At 41.8% G+C, this 21,855-nt stretch overlaps 1 protein-coding gene across 2 annotated transcripts in view; it reads left to right on the forward strand.

Moving 5' to 3' along the window:
• Positions 1–21,855, forward strand: part of ADCY5 (adenylate cyclase 5) — a 200,310-nt gene that overhangs the window by 45,926 nt on the left and 132,529 nt on the right. Inside the window, exon 1 of one of the 2 annotated variants that reach the window (XM_084209187.1) lies at positions 20,840–20,901. The exons of the other annotated variant lie outside the window; for it this stretch is intronic. Coding sequence (XP_084065313.1) covers positions 20,848–20,901 — 54 coding nt within the window. The 5' untranslated portion in view covers positions 20,840–20,847. Of the gene's footprint in view, positions 1–20,839; positions 20,902–21,855 lie in introns of those variants that run through there. 2 annotated transcript variants of the gene reach the window in all.

The following is a 21,855-nucleotide window of genomic DNA, read 5'->3' on the forward strand; positions in this document are numbered from 1 at the left end:
TTGCTGCCTTTTATGTGTGAAAATAACACAGCGAACAATTGATTCTAAATTAAAGTTTGGAAAAATGAGTCAAATCCCTGTAGAAAAATAACATGCGTCTGAAAATGCTTCTTTTGTAACAAGGTGATGTCAGATTTCAGAGTTCTGAGTCAACGAAATTGTCATTGAGTCAACAAAATGTGCCAGACAAATGTGTAATTTTACTGCTTTTTTGCCCTGATGTGATTTGAGATGCATTTTTTTTAAATATCACCATCTTCCCTCCTGCCTTTCATTCCAAGTGATCTGCCAGGCCTGCTAATTGGAATTAGTTTCCTCAAGTGCTGATATAATTTGTAAAGATGATAATATTCAGAAAGAGGCGACTCTTTGGCAACTCTTGCAGCTCTGCCTCTTACTCTGACAGCTCGGAGAAAGGTGTTTTGTGTCAAGACTAGGTTAGTAGGATGTTGAACAGATGGTAAATGGCAGTGCATTTTTAGCAGTTCTGCAAATGAAGACCTAATACTGGTTTTACAGGTGAGGGGAGACAGAGACACGAACAAATGAAGCCCTGCAGCAGCTCAAGGTTACATTTGAGATTCCAGCTCTGTCTTGTGCTTGCTTACTGTTTTGCTGACTGTATGTTTCAATACTTTTCCCCAAAGAAAATCTTTCTCTGATTAGGGTAATCTTTTCCCTTCTGTCCATAGCAACTTGCTGTCTCCAGTTAAAAGAGTGGCTTAGAAATAAATTCATTACAACAGTTTTCTGTGATGGCAAAACACTGGGGAAAGCTCCTGGGTAGTTATAGAGTGTACCCCCAGACCATGGGGAACCACACAGCAGGGAGAGGCTAAGACTTTTTCAGTCCTATGGAATTTCACTGGATCTCCAGGCTTCCTCTGTTTCACATTTCTGTATTCAGAAACTGCCACAATGAAAAATACGTTCCACAGGGAAGAAGAAAAATTAACTTTCTGGCAGTGAAATAGCATGCCTTTTGCTGCAGAATCTCACTGCTCTGAATTTAGAGATAGAAATAAATGTCTTCATAATTGGCAAATAAAAATCTGAACCCCTTCTTGCAGTATTTTTTAGGTGTAAAAATACTCCTTTTATGGTCACGCCTATATTCATCTTCCAGAAAGACACGGAAACCTTTCCAGATGTGAACAAAGCCCCTCAGCTTTGCTGAGTGCCCCATTTGCCAGGGTTCTCTTGTAAGGCAGGGAGAGGGAAGACAAGCCACAGGGCAGATGTGACTGCTCCCTTGGAGCCATGGTTGATGTGTAAGGGTGTGAGGAGGCCAGGCAGCACCCACAGGGCAGCCAGCAGGAATGGAGAATTCCACTAAATTCCCTCCCAGGAGAGAGATACTGGCCCTTGCTGGCAGGTCACTGCACTGTCCCTGGGCCACATTGCATGCCTGCTTAGAGCTCGTGGGACTGGCAAAGAGGGAAAGGGAAAGTAGGAACAGCTCTGCTGTCATCTGCTCCTCAGATCCTCCTGAGCCCCAGCACACGTGGCCTGCCATTCCCTGCCTTCAGCTGGCACCTTGGGAGGTGCAGATGGGAGATGTCAGGATGGACAGGCTGCTCTCCTACCTGCTGCTGCTGCCCCACGGCTTCTCCTCTTCCAGGGCAGATAGAATCTGGTGCTTTGCTCTCTTTTGCATTACTTGGGTCTTCCAGCTGGTGGGAGAAGTTACAAAATCCACATGGTTGAATTGCACTTCTTAATGAGCAGAATCAGCCCCATTTGGGTGAAGAGCTCTTTCCTGACCAGGGACACCCAGCAAGGCAGAGACTGGCTGGCCAAAGGAAAGCACCAAGCCAGCCTTGTGAGGCATTGGAGACAAGCAATGCCTTCCCTTTTGTAAAGCTTTTCTAAAGCAATTTCTTCCAGGCTGGCTGTGTTCACCTCAGAGCACAGCAAAGGATGCACAGTGCTGTGTTTTGTTTCACACCTCAGTATTTTATGATATTATACAAATCTATGCCAGTCCTTTCACCCTGACTGCACACAAAATAAAAGGAGTCATGGCAGTGTGCAGATAGTTACTGGTAGTTGCTGGTGCATTTCTTTCCCATCCATTATGCTGTTTCCTCAGAGAAAAAGTGACACTGAAAGAGGGACTGATGACTTGAAGTACATGCAGCTGTATAGGAGAAAGCTGGTGCAGGGTTGGACCTTAGCATGAGGCTTACAGAGGTCACTACAATGCCCTTGTGCCATTTTATTAAAGTATTTGCTTTTCCAAAGTTCAGGCAGCTGAAATGAAAGCAAATTGTATGAAAGGAATAGGCTGTGTCCTGATAAAGAATAAAACTCCTCTTTCACCTCAGTTTTCTTTGAATGAAGTGTATCATTGCTTGTAGTTGCTAACCAGCAGTGTTCTTCCAAATCACAATGGGAAGGGCTGCAATAAAGTTAAAATTGTTAGCCATGTTTGTGCAATGTGTCACTGCTGCTTTGTGACTATATTTTGTGTGCATTTCTCTCAGGTGATGGTAGGACTTCAATTATACAAATAACTGATATCCTAAAGCTATAAAACATGTGTTGCTGGTAATTCTGCTTATCAGCACAGGACAGTTATGCCTTGATTTATTACTTTAACTCAAGTTGTTTGGCAGCAATGCTGAAAGATACTGTATGCACTTGCCAAGGTCTCCTAAATTATGAGTAAAAAAAAAAAAAAAATTCAGTTATTGAGAGAAATAATTGGAAAATTAAAAGGTCAAAATTATCGTATGAAAAACCATGAACGAATTTTTTATCTGTTTCATGTGACAGGTCGTCCTGATATTTGCCTGTAAACCATAAAACAGGACTGATCCTCTTTGGGGAATAATTCACTGTAGTCATCCTGGGAGAAGCTGGTGTATCTCAGGCTTTTCATATGTTAAAGCTTTAAAGAAATCCAGTGGTGGTTATGGTGCTGGGAACATATGCTTCCCTGTAATTCAGAATACAGAAAAGGGAGAATGATGGGTAGGAAGAAAAACACTCTCTATTGTCCAAGAATATGGAACTATGTCTGTTTCTATACGTTTTCTCACAACATGTATAGATTGGTTAAAATCTCCTCTAAATTTTCTGCAGCACGGCCTTGAAAAGAACAGCTTGTAAAGAAAGACTCCTCTGAGGTACAGTTAGCTCCTATTGTTTCTTTTCAAAGGCTTAGGAATACAGCTCCTGCACACATGCCTGGATGGTGCTGCGTTGGTTGTGATGGAAGGCTGTGAAATGGAATTTCTGGGGAACAGTGGAGGAGTTATTCCCACAGGAGAGTAGAGAAGTACTGCAGACTTCCCTGTGATGTTCAGCAGTATATTCTGCTGGAAGTTTTACTTCTCAGGAGAGAAGATCCAACCTGCAACTACTGTGGCAGACAGGGAGTGTTCCTCTTAAGAATTATATTGAAGTCATGAGGTTGAGTAGATTTGCTTGAAAGTGACTTAAGATTTAGTTACTATCATATAGACCATCAATAGTGTTAAAATGACAACAACTCTGGATACTGAGACAATGTTGAGGATAATATATCCATTTTGGGGGGTTACTAAATTATAATTGTGAACCTTTGTGTGCATACATACAGCTGTACAGTGCTACAGTTAGAATATGTGGTGCAGGGAACTGTCAAATACAATCTGCAATGATCTCTCCTTGTTTTGTATGTTATGGGTTTTCCTGTCTCCATCAGGTTTAGAGTTGTTGGTTTACCTAGAGAGAGGTTGTTGAAGGTTACCTCTAGAGAGGCAAACCAAAACACACAACCTCTCATATTTTTTTTCAATAAATGAATTGCCTTCCATGCATGATCAGTCTTACCTGGTAACTTCTTTTAGGTTTAACCAAACCTAATTCAGTTTAACCAAATCACCTGGTAGGATGGAAGGGACTGAAGTGATAACAGTAGAAGGGAGTAATTTTTTGTTGAAGATGCTCTTTTAGCTGGAGAAGCAGAGAGCTAAATCATTTGACAGTCCTTCAGTGAAGCTTGAGGTATTTGGTTTCCTATTAGTTTCTACTATGTTTAGCTGAAAACTGAAGATGCTGATGAATCTGAAAGGACTGAATAAGTCCTGGGAACTTTCTTGGATCAGTTAGTCACTGTGTGTGTACACATGCCAGTGTGTAAAGTTGTATTGGGCTATTTTTAACAAAATGAGTCAGGGAACCTGTTATCAGAGAAATGAGTACATTCAATGATTAAGCTTTGGTAGGTGAAAATACAAAGGAATATACTATTCCATGAGACTGGTTGTACTCAGTGGGTTTTATGTTGCTGTGGTAGAGATAAGTGTCTCATATCTGACTGATACAGATAGAAATGCATATATAAGTCTTACTCCATTTAAATATGTAAGATTCAGATGGTGGAGAAGTTCACCTTTCTCCCCTGGTATTTCTTGTGATGTAAAATTTACATGAAATAGAGAAAACTGACAGTAAGGTACTGATACAGAGGAAGTCATATAATGGACTTCTCTGTCTCAGCAGTTTAATCAGTGCAGCAAGTCTTTTTCAGTCCCTATTTTTGTTGGGGTTTTTTTGTTTGTTTGTTCGTTTTTGGTTTGGTTTTTGGGAATTGTTTTGCCAGTGTTTCACTGGGTCTGTATCTGTCATTTTCTACCTGGGGAAGTATCTCAAAAGCTATTCCTAACATCGTGTTTACAAAGGCTCCCTTGGAGGCACAAGAATGTTGGCAGCAGGAAAACAAGCCAGAAACATGTCTGTTTCTGGAAACACACAAAACCTGAGCGCCTGCCAGTGCACAAGCCCACTGGATTTATTGCTTAAGAGAGGAGGATCTCGAACAGGAACAAGCATCCAAGGAATGGACTGGCACATTGTTACAAGGGAAGACACAAAGTCTCTAGAGTATAAATACAGTAGATTTATGCTCTTAACTGCAATACTGGAACTTGGTGATTAAACTCTTTCCTCTTTTGCAAAGCTATCCTTTGAAGACTTTGGATGGAACAAAACTGTGTCCCTATAAACTTCTTGCTGCCATTTTTTTTTCATTAGGAGCCTCTCTAACAAAGCATTCTTAAAAAAGAAATTAAATGGTTTGGTTTTTTTTTTTTTCTTGTTTACTTCCTTGTGTATTATCTGTGGCTGTAGTTTTGGGAGTGAGGCTGAGCTAGCTGAGCCTGTGTGGGTGAGGTGGAGCATCGAAGGATCTGATACAGAGCTGTCATTCCTATAAATAGTCCTGACTGCCCAAGCTTGATGGCTTTATAGCTTGATAGCTATAGAAGCTCTGGCTTGATATTATGGGGTGTGTCTGTGCAGACCAGTGTGGGTTCCCCGAGCTTTTATCAGATTGATTTTCTGTCTTGGTGCTAAAACTCCTTTCTGGAAGGAGCTTTCCTAGTTTTCACCAGGAAAAAGTGTGAAGTTGTTGTTAACGTTTTTATCAAGGCAGAGAGTATGAAATGCTGATGGAGGTGGAACGCAGCAGGACTGAATATAATTCTACAGCACTGGAGAAATCTGTGGTGGAAGTTCTGCCACAGGCTCCTTCTGTCATTTTGGACAATTTGCATGAAAATCTTTACCTTTTCTGCTTATTTAGATAGTGAATCCCACAGGCCATTAATATCTCACTGTAATGATATATTAGACAGAAAAAGTTCTTGATGTTGTATCTATGGAAAAATCTTTCAGAAACTAATTTTTGACCCCATTCTGCTCCCACCAGAAGTCAATAAGGGCATTGCCTCTTACCTACAGAAGAATTAGGCTCAGGGGGAGTGAATTTTAAAACAAGATAGAGAGTTCTGATGGTTCACCTTGTGCCTGGAAAAGAGCTCTGTGGAGATATACTGATGTTCTGGCATCCTTTTTATCCCCCTTAATTTATCTGTTTTTACCCCACCCATCTAACTACAACTCAGACAATTATTCACTAGGTTACTTTTAAAGAAGTAATACTGATTAGACAGTTCCTCAAATAGTACTTGCATTAGGAATACAGCTTCTATAAAGGCTAACTCTCCTGTCATTTTGAAACATTTTTCTACCAGTGACAAAAACAGACTGCTTAAATTATCCCTAAATGCTTAAATCTATTCATTATGCTTAAATTTATTAGTTGAAATATCTAGTTATAACCTTTCCTGGTCTTTTGTGTTGTAAACTTAGTATCTTGTTTACAGCAGGTGGGAGTACAAGTGCAGTGTGTAGCAGCATGTGCCTCGTGTGTAGTGGGTGTGCTACAGGAGCAAGCAGAAAATCCTTGGTATTCATGAATGTGTGTGTGTTTAAACATGGCAGAGATTAACAGGAAAAAAGTATGTGTTTGTTTGGAAACTGCAATTTCTTCACACCATTAAAAACAAAAATGAGGTGGAACAGGATACTTTTTTAGGGTGTGTGTGATAATCTAGTTTCTGATAGAGTTTTGACAGCATTGCACAATTATCAGTTACAGCTATGCAAAGCTTTTTCCAGTTGGCAGCTGTGGTTGTAATTTATAACAATGATGACTTCTTAATGTTTGTGCCTTGCATTGGACCAACCCCTCTGGCAAGGGAATTTAACTCTATTTATGCAGCATGAGGCAGGAGCAAGGAGGCCCATCTCCAGGTGTCTGCTCCTCGACCTGGAACAGCAAACCCTGCAGCTTCAGTTTCCACACCCACCCAGGCCTTGGCCAGCCATGCCAATAACAATGCCAGTTATTTTTATGGACAAATTTCCAGGGAGAAATCTGTCACCAGACTGATATCAGAGATCAGCTGTCTGAGCCATGCTGCAGCCGTCTGCACAGAGGAATTGTGCTGGGCAGCCCTAAACCATTTGCTGGGCTTCAATATCCTTTTCCTCTGTTGTTGGGATCATTTTCTTTCAGAGGAAAATGTAGGATAAACACACTTGAAGGAAAGTGCAAGACATTGTTTATTTTAAGAGTGTTGCCAGCAGTAATACAAGACTATCCATTTCTCTTGACAAAATGCAGTCTCTCATGAGCTTAGTGGGTTTAAAGAACATATTGTGCTACACAAGGTATTAAAGGTTTCCATGGAAATATCAAAATGTGAAATACGTTTGCTACTTTTAAAAAAGTTTTCTTGATGACCTTTGCCTATGAAACTTTTTGATGGGAAACATGGGGAGAAAAAGTTAAAAAGTAGGATTGGAGCTTCTGGAGCTCTTTGGGTTGTTAATTTGCAAGGGTGCTCTGCAAATAACTGTTTGCTATATTCGACCAGACTCTCATTTAATAGAACTCTGCTTATGCCTGTGGAGTTCAGCCAAACTCCTCCTTTGTGTGTTTTTTCGTCAATCTATGCTAAAAGCATCTTTTTCAGTGGATTGCACTGGGGCTGACAGCCAGCATCCTGCTGTACTATTTCATCTACTCCTTGAATGAGATCTTGATCCACTGAACAGTGTTTGTTTTGTGGTATAAGGGTCCTCAGCTGCTTGACTCAGCCACTGTTGCATGAACTGGTGACATGTTACATGAACTCAGAAATGCTGATTCAAATCTTGCCATGACACAAAAGATACCCAGCTAGTTCAGTAGGCTTGACTTTGAGTAAAGCTTTCAAATTGCCCTGATGAGCAATCTGAAAGGTTTACTCAAAGCTGATGCACCACACAGTGAGGCTGGTCTCTGAAGAATGCATCCCTTGTTTCCCCACTTTCCTTTCCTTTTCTTTCCTGTATGTGGTGAACAGATATCTGTAACTTAAGTTCTGTGCAGTGTAAGGATGAAATGGGATGGTGACTGCAGGTGGGAAACAGAGCCAGCTCCAAGGTGAGCCAGCTGTCTGCCATAAGAGTTTTCAAATGATACAGTGACTTGAAATGAAAACAAATTTAGTAAGTTTAAACTTGTGTTAGTACTGAAGCATCCTGGCATTACTTTGGTCCCTCTTGCCCAGTAACCTCTCTTCTGTTAGTCATGTAACCATAGATATTAAACTATCATTTACTTCAGTTAGACATGGTGATTATTTTACAGTCCTGGAGCGTACAGTAAGATCTCGACCTGGCTAATGGCTTCTCTGCAAAACACTGATTCACATTTCACTTGTCAGTAGTGTTAAGGATCCTCGAAAATTAGGCCATATAGCATCTGGCTAAATGTCTAATTTAGATATGGTCTTGCATATTCTAAGACTTGTCTCTTACTCAGTCTGCCTTGTGCCATGATGCTTTATCACCTGATTTTTGCAGAAGTGTTTCTAATCAGAAGTTTGTGTGGGCTGTGTGATGGGCAGGCCGTGCTGACGGCAGGAGGGCGAGCGGGTCACGGATTGCGCGGCAGACGATAACGCACCCGCTGTAACACTGACCAGCTCTTGACATCAGCAGTGCCACAACCCCACCTCCTGAAGATAGTGTGGGAACAAACAGTCCACTGCCCTGGAAAGCGCTGCAGGGATGGGGAGTGATTCCTGATGGCTTTAATCTGTGGGGAAGCCAAAATGAACGCAGTGACAGAGCAGTTAATTTTGCCTGGGAAGTGACCGAAATAATGAACCCAGCAGGAGCAGCTCGGCCTTGCCGTACAGATGTTTCATACACCATGTGATAAAGAGCCTGCTGGACTGCTCAAGGCAGGGGTGATACTTTGTCAGATGAAATGAATCGTCTGCTTCAAACTGGTGAGCTATTGGAAGGTTCTTTAGCACTGACTCCTTTCTGAGACATGTTTAACTTCACATGACAGAGCTAGCAGGAAATACATTAATGGGCAGGAAAAAATGCTGCTCAGGCCAGCCCTTTACTATTTTTACCCAGTGATGAGTTCCAGAAAATGCTTAGGAAAAATGAACTTTGTCAAAAGTAAGGAGACCAGAGTAGAGTGGTTTGCCTCAAAGAATGATATGAGCTTGAAACAGCACTCTTCAAGGCTTGCAGTTAAAGCAATACTCTCTGGTAACTGTGATGATTGTGATTTTTAAAGTATGGAAGTGGGGGGCAAAGGTTAAGGGTGGATTCAAGCTCCATCATCATTATTATTCCATCCTTTCCAAGGGAAAGATAGTGGATTAGAATCTGCTCCCAGATTTTCACATTACCCACTGTCCATTACCCACTGTGCAAAACATCATTTGTTTATGAATGTATTGATGTTGTGGTTTTCAGCTTCTGTGAGCCTCTGGGTTTTTAGCAGCTTTTCAGTCAGCTGTGCTTCTCATGGAAAGATCTTATGTACTGGTACTGCTGGCATAAGGAAGTGAAAAAGTAAGAAGAAAAGGTTATGAAGAAAGGGCAGACAACTAAAAAAGGACATCTGAAGACAGGGCAAGCAGAAACTAAACTTAGTCCAGAGAAATGGGGAAACCAGGGAAAAAAGATGAGGAGGGGAGAGATTTATCTGAGTACCCAGTAAAAAGAAGTATGTTACTACTGGGTATAACTACCATAAATCTTGCAATGTAATGTTCTGTATTCAAATTCACAAAATGGAGTAATGCCTTTTAAGCTTCCTTTAGTGTTCATTTAAAGAAGTATTTCCTAAGTAAATAGCAGTATAATTGACATATCTCCTTTAAAACCTCAGACTAGCAAGCAGGAATTTAACACTGCAGTTCCCATTTTACTGAAAGATCCACCCTGCATTAAAATAAACAGAACAGTCAAGATTTCACAGGTCTTCCATGAAAGAAAGTCTACCATGTATTTCAGTACAGATTAATCTTCATTTTGATCTCTAATATCTTGAAACAATTTTTTACCTCTGCAGAAACAATACTAATCTTATTGTGGTGGCTTACAGGGTTGGTTGGAACCTTTAAATATATAAAACCTTTAGAAGAATGAATATTTTTTTGGTATATGCTGCTTGCTGTATCAAGTTGCATTATATAGGAAGAAGTACTTACAGTGATGTTCTGGGAGCAAATTTCTTAGACACTAAAACAACCTGGAAGCCACAAATTCTAAAAACTCTGAAGTTCTAAAAAATAAGTTTTGTTCAGAAAAAATTATTGGAGCCTCACTCCATTTGCACACTGGTCAGTTTTATATATCTTAAAGTAGATTGACTTAACGTAGTCAGATATTGGGAATCTTGTAGCTGCTTGTCACTTTAAATGAACATGGAAACTTAACCACCTTGGAAAAGTCCCACAGCTGAGACTACTTATGGTTTCTCATGAGTCTGTGGTTGTAAAAGGAAACTTAAAAATGTTATCATTTTTTGACTGATCCATGCTGCTAAGGTCAGACATCATCAATCAACTTTTGAACACTTAAAAACCCCTCTATCTCCCTCAGTTTCTCTCTCCAGTTGTGTTTATGATCTTTGGAGATGAAAGCCGTGGTCTCCATGTTTAGAAATTGCTGTTTGATATCTTTGAGAAATTAGTTTGACTTTGTACAAGTTGCTGCTCTAGTGATCTAATTAGCTACATCTATGCCAGAGTGGGCAAAAACCAGTGATTATATGTTGCATGTGTTTATCCTTCTGACTAGAGAATTGAAATTGTTTGATAGTCAGGGAAAATGTGTATTTGAAGTTTTAATAAATGACTTTTTCTTTGAATAAAGGACACCTAAGAAAAAGTTAGGGTTAGAAATCATTTATTGTATTTAGAAAAGATGCCACAGTATTTGAAGTAGACTCTGAGATCCATTTCTAATCCAAATTAAACCCTTAATACCAATCTTGTTAATTTCAAGCCTTTCAGCTGATCAAGATAGCAAAGATTCATAGACAGTCCACGAATCTCAAATAACTCAGGGATGGTAACAATTTTGGACAGGTAAAGTTATTGAGCATGTGGAAGCCTTGTTAAAGGCTCACTGGGATAGCAGCTATCACTATTGTGCTTCAAGGATGATTTCTAAACACCATGCTGTTGTCACTTGAGTGCCTCAAGGCCCTAACTGAAATCTAGGCTCTGAATCTTCACTGTCAGCAACAAATTAAATTTAAATTTAGGGAGAAGGTGTGTATGTTCTGTCCTTTTACACTTGAAATAGAGGAGAGTATGATCAGCAGAGGGATTTGCCTGGAGCTGTAGGCAGAGCTGACATTCAGTAGTACAAGTTCAGTGACCAGTCCAGTGCCTTGTTTGTAGTGGGACTCTTAAATCCATTGGTGCTTGTGAGGTCCAGGGCCAGCTCAGTCCTGAAGATCTTTTTCATGGTCTACTCCTCCTTTGCCAGAGCTGCTTCTTGTGGACACAGGGGAAGGTTTTGATTATATTTCTCTCCAGAAGGCAGATGGCAGCCACTGGTATAACAAAAACCTTGGTGACAGTGAAATGCATCCAGATGTGCCAGTTCTAGATGCCTGTCTAATGTATTTAGTCATATCCTTTTTTGATTTTTTTCTTGTTCTGCTGAAGACACAACTTGCAAGTTCTGGTGACAACTAGTTCTGGTGCAATTAACTTGAAACCTGCTGATTTCAGGCTCTCCAAATTCTGTACTGACTCAGAATGAAAATTCAGCATCTGCCTGCCTCAGGAGACAAGATTTTTCTGGGACTGCTCTTATTTTTAACCACATTAACAATAAATTTAATTAAGTATCTAGGCCAGAAAGGCTGTGGTTGTGTACATGCAGCTTGCATAGCATACAGTTGTCAGCTTTGCATAGGTAGGGGTATGTCTGACTGTACTCCCTAATGCATAGTTATCAGCTTTGAACTGTAGCCTCATGTTGTTCTTTGAGTGGCAGACTGAATGAGCCTGAGCACTCTGCATGGTGTTTGTGAGTGCCATTTTGCTGGCTCTTCTGGGTGAAATCCTTGCCCTTTGACACCCCTCCAATCTTAAACTGCTAGCAGGGACTGTAAATGCTCTAATTCCATGTGCAGCTGCAGCAGCATCCCTCCAGCAGAAGAGCTTCAGAGGGCAGTGATTTTCTAGGCAGGGCTGATGTGATTAGACACATCTACAGCCCCGAATGCAGCACAGCCTCTGAGCAGTGCTGTGGCCCATGGGGCATCCTCACACAATTACCATAACTCAGAAAGGCCCAAAGGTCACAGCAGCCAAAATAGCACAAGCAGTAGTGCCAACAGGTGACACAAAGTCTTTCTGGTTTGTCCTGCCCTTAGGCTCTGAATTCTGAACTGCTCCTCTCTATGGATGTAGGATGAAATCTTGCCCTTATTTCACTCCCAGAATAATGCATAATGCTGCAAAATTACATCCATTTCTTTCTAAAGCTGTTGCAAAAACCTTATCAGTGGTAACAGCTAGAGAGAATACCATTAAAAAATTCATCCTGTGCACAGCAAAGCTGGGGTTCATCTTGTGTTAGCAGCTTAAAAGTAACTTGTATGACTTATTACTATTCCCTTAACTTAGTGTTTAATACATGTGAGAATTTAAGATACTTTTCTCTGGCACAAGGCGGGGGGTTTCTCCCCACTAAAGAACTGGAATATTATTCATGTGATAAGCTGCAACAGATGAGAAAGATGAATACAGAACAGTTCATTAGTTTTCTTTAAGAATGTGATACTGTAGGTCTGTATTAATTTAGACTGGAACATAAGTTTTGGGGTCTATGCAGAGGAGAATGTAACCAGTTTTGTACCTTTGTGTAGGGCATTCCTTTCAAAGACAGCAGAAGGGAGGATCCAGCTATTCTGTAGCCATAGCTGTATTTTTTGCTTCTTCTCAGGTGTTAGTGGCATCCCCTGGAAAAGCTTCTCTATTCAGTGCATGTGTTGCCTGGAAAGACAATCCAGCTTCTGTTTAGAACAATCTTTTCATGTGCAGTGATCAGATTTGTTATGAGGGACAGGTTCAAAGCCCACACCCTATAAAACTTCAAATCTAAACAATGGGTTGTGATTTTCAGAAGGCTCAGAAGTGTGTTTTTCCCCATGGGAGCCTATGACTGCCATTAGATAATAAAGGATAATGTTAGAGACCCACAGGTAAAATCTTGACATAATGGGGTTTTTTTCTTCATGCTCTGTGAGCAATTTGAATGCCATTCCTTTCTCCTCTTTAAAAATTGTTTTCATTAGCATTTCCAAAATATACATTATGGGAGACTGTAAACATTATGGGATAGCAATCTAGCTGTGATTTGATACAAACTAAAATTACCACCGTCAGCAATAAGCAGAGACACCATAAAAGGGAAACGAAGCAGCTCTGCATATTTGTGTAGGGGCAAGGTCAAACGTGAGAGACAGCCCAGCCTCTCTGCTGAGGAGGAAGAGGTGGTTGAAAGGGTGAGGGCCTGGGATTTCATCAGGCTCCAGGGAATGTTTGGAGGGAAATAAAAAAGGCAAAATACCAGCTTTACATAAATGGGAGCATAACACAGGTGGGATGAACGGCCAGGGTGTTGTGTCAGGAAAACTAAATTGTTTGATTTCTGAAGGGGGCAGCGTGACTGTGGGAAGCACAGAATCTTTGCCAGGGGTCAACTTTGTTTTTTCCATGCCCTGACTCCTAGGCAGGCCTTGTGATGCTGCTTTGCAGGGCAGGATGTGTGCAGTGTGCACCGTGGATGGACAGTACCTTGGGCTAACACCCGATGGCACCGCCTGAACCTGCAGGGATGGAGCTTGGGCAGGGCTGGAGCTCATGGAGAGCACTGGGCAGGGCTGGAGCTCATGGAGAGCACTGGGCAGGGCTGGAGCTCATGGAGAGCACTGGGCAGGGCTGGAGCTCATGGAGAGCACTGGAAGGGCTGGAGCTCATGGAGAGCACTGGGCAGGGCTGGAGCTCATGGAGAGCACTGGAAGGGCTGGAGCTCATGGAGAGCACTGGGCAGGGCTGGAGCTCATGGAGAGCACTGGGCAGGGCTGGAGCTCATGGACAGCACTGGAAGGGCTGGAGCTCATGGACAGCACTGGAAGGGCTGGAGCTCATGGACAGCACTGGAAGGGCTGGAGCTCATGGACAGCACTGGGCAGGGCTGGAGCTCATGGAGAGCACTGGGCAGGGCTGGAGCTCATGGAGAGCACTGGAAGGGCTGGAGCTCATGGACAGCACTGGAAGGGCTGGAGATCATGACAGCACTGCTCTGCCCATGCAGTTCTCCTGCCTTGAGACTAGGGCGTGCATCCTCAGGGAAGGCAAGCAGCAGCCCCTGCAGCTCTCTAGCACTGTATATTAGGGGCTGGACTGCACATGCTGCTGGCAACATCCAAACAGTGTAAAGGCAATATGCAGGATTTTTGCCACCTGCCTGTTTGCCACCTTTGCCACGGAGGGTGTGGAAAACGTCTCTGTGGGCCCCACGTCCTGTTGTCCCAAGGGAAGATGGGGCACCTGCTGCCCTACTGTTGCCCTACTGCTCTCAGGTTTTTCTCCTGTGATACTCAGAAAAAGCCTGGTGACAAGTAGCTGTGGATGGTGATGCTTCTCATTGCAACAAGCAGATTCTAAGAGTTGAAATCTCTTCACAGCTAAAGTTTTGTGACACTCAAAACTGAACTAATTTGAACTGGTGTGTAAAGAAATCTGCTCAGGCACAGGAATGCTTTCCTTCATTTTGTTCTTTCTTCTACAACCACAGCAAGTTCTTCTGCAGGAAGCTGACCCAAGCAGGTATTGTACAATAAAGCACTTTGCAAGAGCAACATTTTATTTCATTTTCTGAAATGGGTGTTGCGCTTTGAAACCATGCCTCATTCCAGAATCAAGGCTTGCTGTAGATAAACCTTCTGAGGGAGAATAACCTTAGAAATACTGGCACTGGAATAACCAAAAAGACAGAAAGTCAAGCTGGGAACACATGTGAAACAGACTGGGAGAGTAGTCCCTGGCACTGGAAGCCTAGTGCTCAGTGGGACATATTCCAGTTTCTGTGCTGATTAGTTTGCACTAAGAAGTCTCTCAAGTGTTCGGTAACAGAGTGATGAGAGAGCCACAACAATCACCTCTCTGGGCAATCTATCCAGTGCTCAGTCACCCACACAGCAAAGAAGTTCTTATATTCAGGTGGAATTTCTTGTGCATCAGTTTCTGCCCATTGCCTCTTGCCTTATTTCCACTTCTCTCTCTTGAATGTGCACTCACTGTTTATTTACTCACTGGAAAGCTTGATGATCTTGGGTCAGTGGATTTACAGTCTTCCTTTTCAGAATAGGGGGTAAGAAAAATATTGAGAGAAGTGTAGATAAAATGGAATGCAAGAGATGTTTCCAGGTCATCTGTTTAAGGCTGATTGATTGTCAGTGCTCTTGAGAAATATGGCTACCTGAGGGCCTTTTTATTTATGGGCAACCTCTTCACTGCATAGTTTGTGGCTTTATTACACTGCACCTGTCATCCACTCACCCACACCTCCTCCCACATGCAATTGCTGATACAAAATGGTTCTGTTACACAGACCCAGATTGCATTGCAAACAAATAGGCTCAGATCACAGTTCAGCATGGTGCAGATGATTTGCAGCTACACTGCAGTGGTCTGTCATTTCAAATTACTGAAATGTATGTGTTGCCTGAGAGGATTTTAATCAGGGAGCTCCTAGGCACACCTTTACTGCCTGTAGGGACTGTGTGCCTGCTGAGCTCTGTGACCCAAAAGAAGGATGGGCCTGGGTTTCAGATGCCTGATCTGATTGCCCTTTTAGCATCATAGGCAGAGTGTGAAAGAGGGCAGAATGGTACCCAAGCAGCTGCACCTTTATCAGCGTGACCCACCTTTCACAGGAGGAACCCCACTGTCAGACTCTGCAAAGACTGTTTCTTCTCCCTTAGGAAATAGGCTGGAAAATGTGTGGCAGCCAGGCTGGCTTTATGTCTGGCATGCTCAGATGGTTTTGGGTGGGAGGATCAAACCCAAAGATGCATTACAGAGAGGTTAGAGACTGGGCTTTTCACTCTCACACATGTTCCGTGTTCCTGATGGGTTTCCAAGGTCAATAGATTATGGTGACATATTTTTCAAAGACCTAGAAGGAACCATGTGTTGAAAATGTGTTCACTGTCAGTTGCAAAGTCAAGATAGCCTAGGGGAGGCTTTAAAACTGCTCCTGTTTGTGATGGACAATGCAGGTTTATTTTGTAGACCTGTCAGTATCTTACATTCATTTGTTCTTCTCAATGCCAACAAAAGATAAAAAGTAGAACTTGGAGATTTTTGTTAAATTGGTCGATATTCAGGGGTCTGGAGGAGATGGTTGTTGGTTCAGTTGTTTTCTTTCGCTTGTTTTCCAGGTTAAACCTGGGGGCTTTGTGCTCAACCAGTGTGCTATAGTAATAATTTATTAACTATAGTGACAGTGAAGACAGGTGACTGATGATGCCAGCTTCTGTTGGATGGCTTATAGACATCTGCATTTGTGTTGTTGATGGCTTCCTAATGGGGATAGCTTTTCTTTAAACACTATCAAACTTTCTAATTAGGTTGTAAATAGGGCACTACATTTTGAATTAGAGGAATGTTAAATAAGCCATAATATTTAAACCAGATTTTATTTCTGGCAATTACTCAGACTCTGAAGTTAAATTCCCTTTCATTAAATCACAGTGAGGGCCTATTGTTGCTAGCCTTTGTGTAAATATATACTTGCCTGTAGTCAGGGAAAGATGGGCAGAAGAAACATGGAAAGAGTGAAGTGTTGTGTGTAAGGAGGCAGGGCTCAGAGGGGATCCTTCTGAAAGAGATATTTCACTTCAGCAATTATAATCCTTGATGTGGTGCTTTGCACTGAATTGTCCTTATGTTATCAATTGTCTTTTTGTAGAATTAATTCCCCTTCTTCCCAGATGAAGGTGGCTTTACAAACAGAATAGCTTAGATAACCACAATTCTTCCAGACCAGGTCTGGCAGGTTTACCTGGTAGTAAATAGTGCCTTTGGATCACCTGTAGTTTCATCAGCTTTTTTCATCAGAAAAGGTTGTCCTTGAAAGTAATTTCCAAACATATTTTTAAGACATCATATATCTGGAGGTAGGATTATTATCTGTTTTATGTAGAGTTAAGTGATCTCAGCTTATTGTACATAAAAGTAGTCTAGCCCTCAAATATAAATATATTTTTTAAAAACCAGGATAAAATATTGGAAAAACTGAATAGGGCAGCTTCAAGTAAAACATGTAGAAAAATCTTCCCGTTTTAGAAAATAGTGTTTTAGAATCTGGGTTGCCACTGGAGGGAAAAAAGAGAAAAAATTCTGGGATGTTTGTTTGTTTGTTTGTTTGTTTGTTTGTTTGTTTTGGGGGGGTTGTTGGCTTTTTTGTTTGTTGCATCATGGAACTTTCAGCGCAATCAGTAAAAGTTTGCTTTAAAGTTGCCTTGTCAGAAATGCAGACTAGCTACGTCTCTTCAAACTCTCCATAATTTTCTGTTATGTTTGTGGAAGTGCCAACTATTCCACCGCGAGTTTTGCAATTCATTTAAATCAATCCATACTTTGCTGTATCCTTTGTGGGCCAAGGCAGTGCTGCCCTAACTGAGCAGTCCCTTTGCAAAATTTTGCACATTCACAACTCAGCACTTCTCGCTCCTGTAGGTAACACTGTCACAGACTTGCATGTCTAAACAGATGCTTGATTTTTCAGTGGAGTAAATACTGACTTCATCTCTGTTTCAGACAGCTCTTGCTTACTCTAATGCAGAATAATTTAGGGTTAATGTTGCCTGTTTGATTTGAGAATGAAGCATTTGTTGAAGGTAGGGTGAATAATTCATTTTTAGAGTTCTAAAGGGTACATGTTAATATTGTGAAGCTGCAGCTGATGCTGCTAAAGCCATTCATGTTAAGAGAACAAATTGCCATTTGGCATGCTGAAAAATTAACCCAATTTACAGCATGGGTGAAGATGAACTCTCTCTGGTGAAAGCTATATTTAAACCACCAATGAGATAATTACATCTTGGCCTTCTAACACATCTTATGTAGCACAGATGTGACTGCTTTTTCTTTAAAAGTGAATGCATCTAACAACTTCTAAAAAAAATGTGCTTGTTTTTCTAGATTTTGAGCATTTTTGCTGGGAAAGTCTGGAATATAAACAATTTAAAACATCCATGCATAATGTGTCAGCTAAGGATTAAGCTACAAAATAGACAAAGCCAAGCCAGTGGAAGCTGTTTGTCTATGACCAAAACTTTGGAAGAATTAGTGCAAGTCCCATTTCCAAGAAGGATGAATATCTGTTGTGGGTGCAGCATCTTATGAATACAGTTAATGACTGTACAAGTTAATCTAAAGGGAAGCTTTGTCTTTTCATATTTATTATTTTAATGGAAAAGTTGCACAAGCAAACCAGGGTCACTTCTCTGTGATGATAAAAATAAGGTCTGTGATGTTTGAACGGGGGGGTTTTTAGCTTTATCTGTTTAAATCATCTGCAGGACCTCACAGCAATTGCTACTCCTGCAATTGAGCTGAGCTTTCCTGAGCAAACAAATTGTCCACCAAAACAATGTCTTTGTGTTTCTAACAGAACTGGAACAAACACATCTCTTTTGTTCCCTTGTTTGTGCATGATTTGTGTAGAAGATGACAGTGCAGAGCAGGGAATGGCTTTCATCTGCTAAAATCTCTCCACTCACCAGGCTACAGGAAGATCCTGGAAGCACCTACCACCCTGTATACATCTTTTTGCCTCCGTGCTGCCCTGCCTTTCCCTAATCTGGGGGAAATGACAGCCCAGGTGTGATGTCTTGTGCCAGTTGAGAGTAGCGGGGTGGCTTTTGAGCCTTGTGGCGTGGTGGCACCAGGACAGGGTGAACAGGCACTGGTGGTCACAGTGTGGAAAAAAACCTGAGAAGGGGCAGGACAGTGTGGAGCAGGGGTAGGACAGAAGGGACAGGACAGTTCCCCCAAGGGAACTGAAGCTGTTTATTGTAATGAGTTTTACTCTCACCTTTCTTTCTTCAGATCACTGGTCTCACAGCTGTTCTTCCCTGGCTGGTGATAAGCTTGATGGCTTCCATGAAGTCCTGAGCTGCTTCACCACGAAGGGCTGTCACTGTGCTTGTAAAAAAGTTTGGTTCAAGCCTCTCCCCTTTCTGACACTTTCTTCTTGGGGTGAAACTGCCTGGTGTTTACACCATCAATTTGTATGTTTGTTGAGAAGTTATAATTCACAGTCAGTTACAGAATTCAAGCAGGCTAAATGAACAGATCATCTTCCCATGCAAGTCCTGTTGGTTAAGCAACCTGAGATGCAGTTGCAAGGAAAAAAAGATGCTCTGTACTTATAGAGCAGCATCGAGTCCCCCCTCCGATGTGTCAGTCCAAGAGCACTTTCTGCACTCTGCATACCTGCACATGTGCCCCAGATCCTGTTGTTTAGTCAGTGCTTACAGGCAGTATTTGGGGAAGGGGGATTATGGCATGTCATGTGCTTACAATTAGCAAATGTCAGCTCTAAGTCTTTCTGAGAGAGCTTGGAGTAGCTGTGATGCATTAAGATATTCTTAATGTCCACATGGTGCAAACACAGGACAGTTCTTGTATCACATGTACCTAAAAATAGATTGGATGTGGCACTCGGGGCCATGGATTACTTTAGTTGAGGTGTTAGGGCATGGGTTGGACTCAATGATCTTAAAGGTCTCCTCCAACCTAGTTATTCTGTGATTCTGTTGAAATACTGATTTGTTTTCTATGTAAGTAGACAGGTAAAATTAGACAATTTGTTACTTAGCTTCTTGAGCTTAAAAAGGAGAAATGAAAATGCTGGTTTTGAGATGGAGCTGATGAACTCATTCACTCAGATTTGTCTAAGAAGACAAACAGCTGAGAGGAGAGGTAAATTGCATTTTCTGTTTTGTTTTGAAGCCGTGTCTTTACCTTTTAATCGATCTGAACCCTAAAAAGAGATCTGGATATCTGAAAATAATAATAATAATAATAATAATAATAATAATAAGAATAAGAATAAGAATAAGAATAAGAATAAAGAAGCCAGTTTAGGAGCCTCAACACAAAACCCAACCAAACAACCAAAAAAATCCCCAAGCAAGCAAAAAGAATGTATTTGGGTATGATTTTTGATCATTTGGTTATGGCTTTTTCAAAAAAAGGAAAGGAGTTTTGCAGTGGTGTTGGCTGGTTATGGTCTCTCAGTTCTAGTCAGTGGTTGCAGGTTGGGGAGGGAATGAATGCACTGTGGTATCTGTATGGCATTAGAGGTGTTGTTTAGTATTTAATCTCCATTAAATGCTGACTTCAGTTATGGGAAAAACAAGACTTCTAAGGCTCCAAATGCTGGTTCTGAGACTTGCCATGCAGTGGGATGTTGGTGTAGATTTACACTATGGGGAATGCTTTGCAGTTCCTGGCTGTCTACTTGTGGGAAATATCATATCCTTGAACCTTCACTCAGATTGTCCACCCAAGCATGGGAATTGATCTAATAAATAGGGGTTAAGTTATTCCTAGTGGAGTGAGTTGCTGGATGGATTTGGTGGCTGGATACCAGAACTCTCCTTTGACCTCGTGGGTGCCACTTAACTGCTGTGTGCCCATGAAGTGGACATAATTGCTCTGTGCTCATAAAATGAGTGTCAGAGCTATCTCACCAGGCTAATTAATGTTGTTAAAGTGCTCTGAGGCCCAGAGATAAAAGGGGTCATAGACTATTGGTGTTAAATCCAACATCTATTTGTTGATAAAGTAACTTCCCTCAGTCATTGGATTCCTGCCCTATTGTCTAGGATCAGACTGATTCCTGCTTAATAATTTGAGTGTTTGTAGGTCTGGAGATAGATAGCTAATCAACTACATATCCCTACAGGTACTGATATGGAATCATCATTTTCTGTAAGGATTCCCCAAAATTGCTTCTAAGTTTGAATTGTCCACGCACTTCATTACCATTTGGCATGAAAAAGTTCTGGAAAAAGTTTCACTGTGATGAATAACTGGAAGCACAGGCCACCTCTTGTGTCTCACCACTTGACCTAATCACATGTGTGATGTGCAGCCCTAAATGGGATCCAGCATGCCATGGATTACCTCTCCTCCCCACTTCCAACAGGCATTTGCGAGCTTCCAGGTAAACCATGCTTGTTGCAAATAGGGCTTGATGTGTGCTTAAAGCAGGAGGTTGTACGGATTTAAATAATTCAGTGATTCTGGCTGTAGTATGTCACAGTCTCAGAGGAAGGTTGCTGCTCCCAAATGCCATAAATTTACCCTAGTTGTGTAGCAATTAAAAAAAAAATCATATTCTTATGGTGATGATCAGTTGAGAAATTTTCAGGCTTCTTTGCAAGAACAGGGTTGGTAGGTAAAGAAGGCTGTCAAGCTAGCATCTTCCCTAGCTAGCCTCCTCTGATTTTCTTTGGAGAAGCTGTGGTTGAGGTGGCCTTAGATTGACATTAGACAGTGAAAATACAAAGCATTTTCCTTGAGCTTTTCCCTCACTTAGTGCATAGTTCAGGCTCTGTTGTACTTGTGCATCCCAGCCAGTACAGCACGGATTCATCTGTGCCTGTGTGTGCCTGCATGCTTCTGTGTGCCTGTGCAAGAGGAGAGGGGGAGCTGTTCAAAGCAGGGGCTGTTGTGGGGTGCTGGATTGCACTCATCATGGTAGATGGGAGATTATGGTACTGTGGGAAGATGTGTTCCCATGGTAACTGAGCTGTTTTACCCAGAGATGGAGTGGAAGCTGAAGCTGTGCCTTTCCTATGGTCCCTTACTACAAGTTTTTCATCCAGCATTAAGAGCTCATTATGTTTGAATCACATTGGTCTGGACAAGAGATTTTTCAGCACAAGGCAGAACCTGGTTTCTCTTAGCTGCAAAGATGCTGCAGAAACCCCATGAAGCTTTGTGGGCATTGGGAATAATAGCAATAGGACCACACTGACAGTGCAGCTGTGCGGCTTCCAGTTCTCCCTGCATGCGCTCTGGGAAGTGCAGCCTCTGGGAAGTGCAGCCTCTGGGAAGTGCAGCCTCTGAGAATGAGCTCTGCACCATTGTCAGAGTGAGCACAGGGCATCCATCT

The sequence above is a fragment of the Fringilla coelebs genome, assembly GCF_963513975.1.
Source record: "Fringilla coelebs genome assembly, chromosome: 7".
In the NCBI taxonomy this organism is placed as follows: Eukaryota; Metazoa; Chordata; class Aves; order Passeriformes; family Fringillidae; genus Fringilla; species Fringilla coelebs.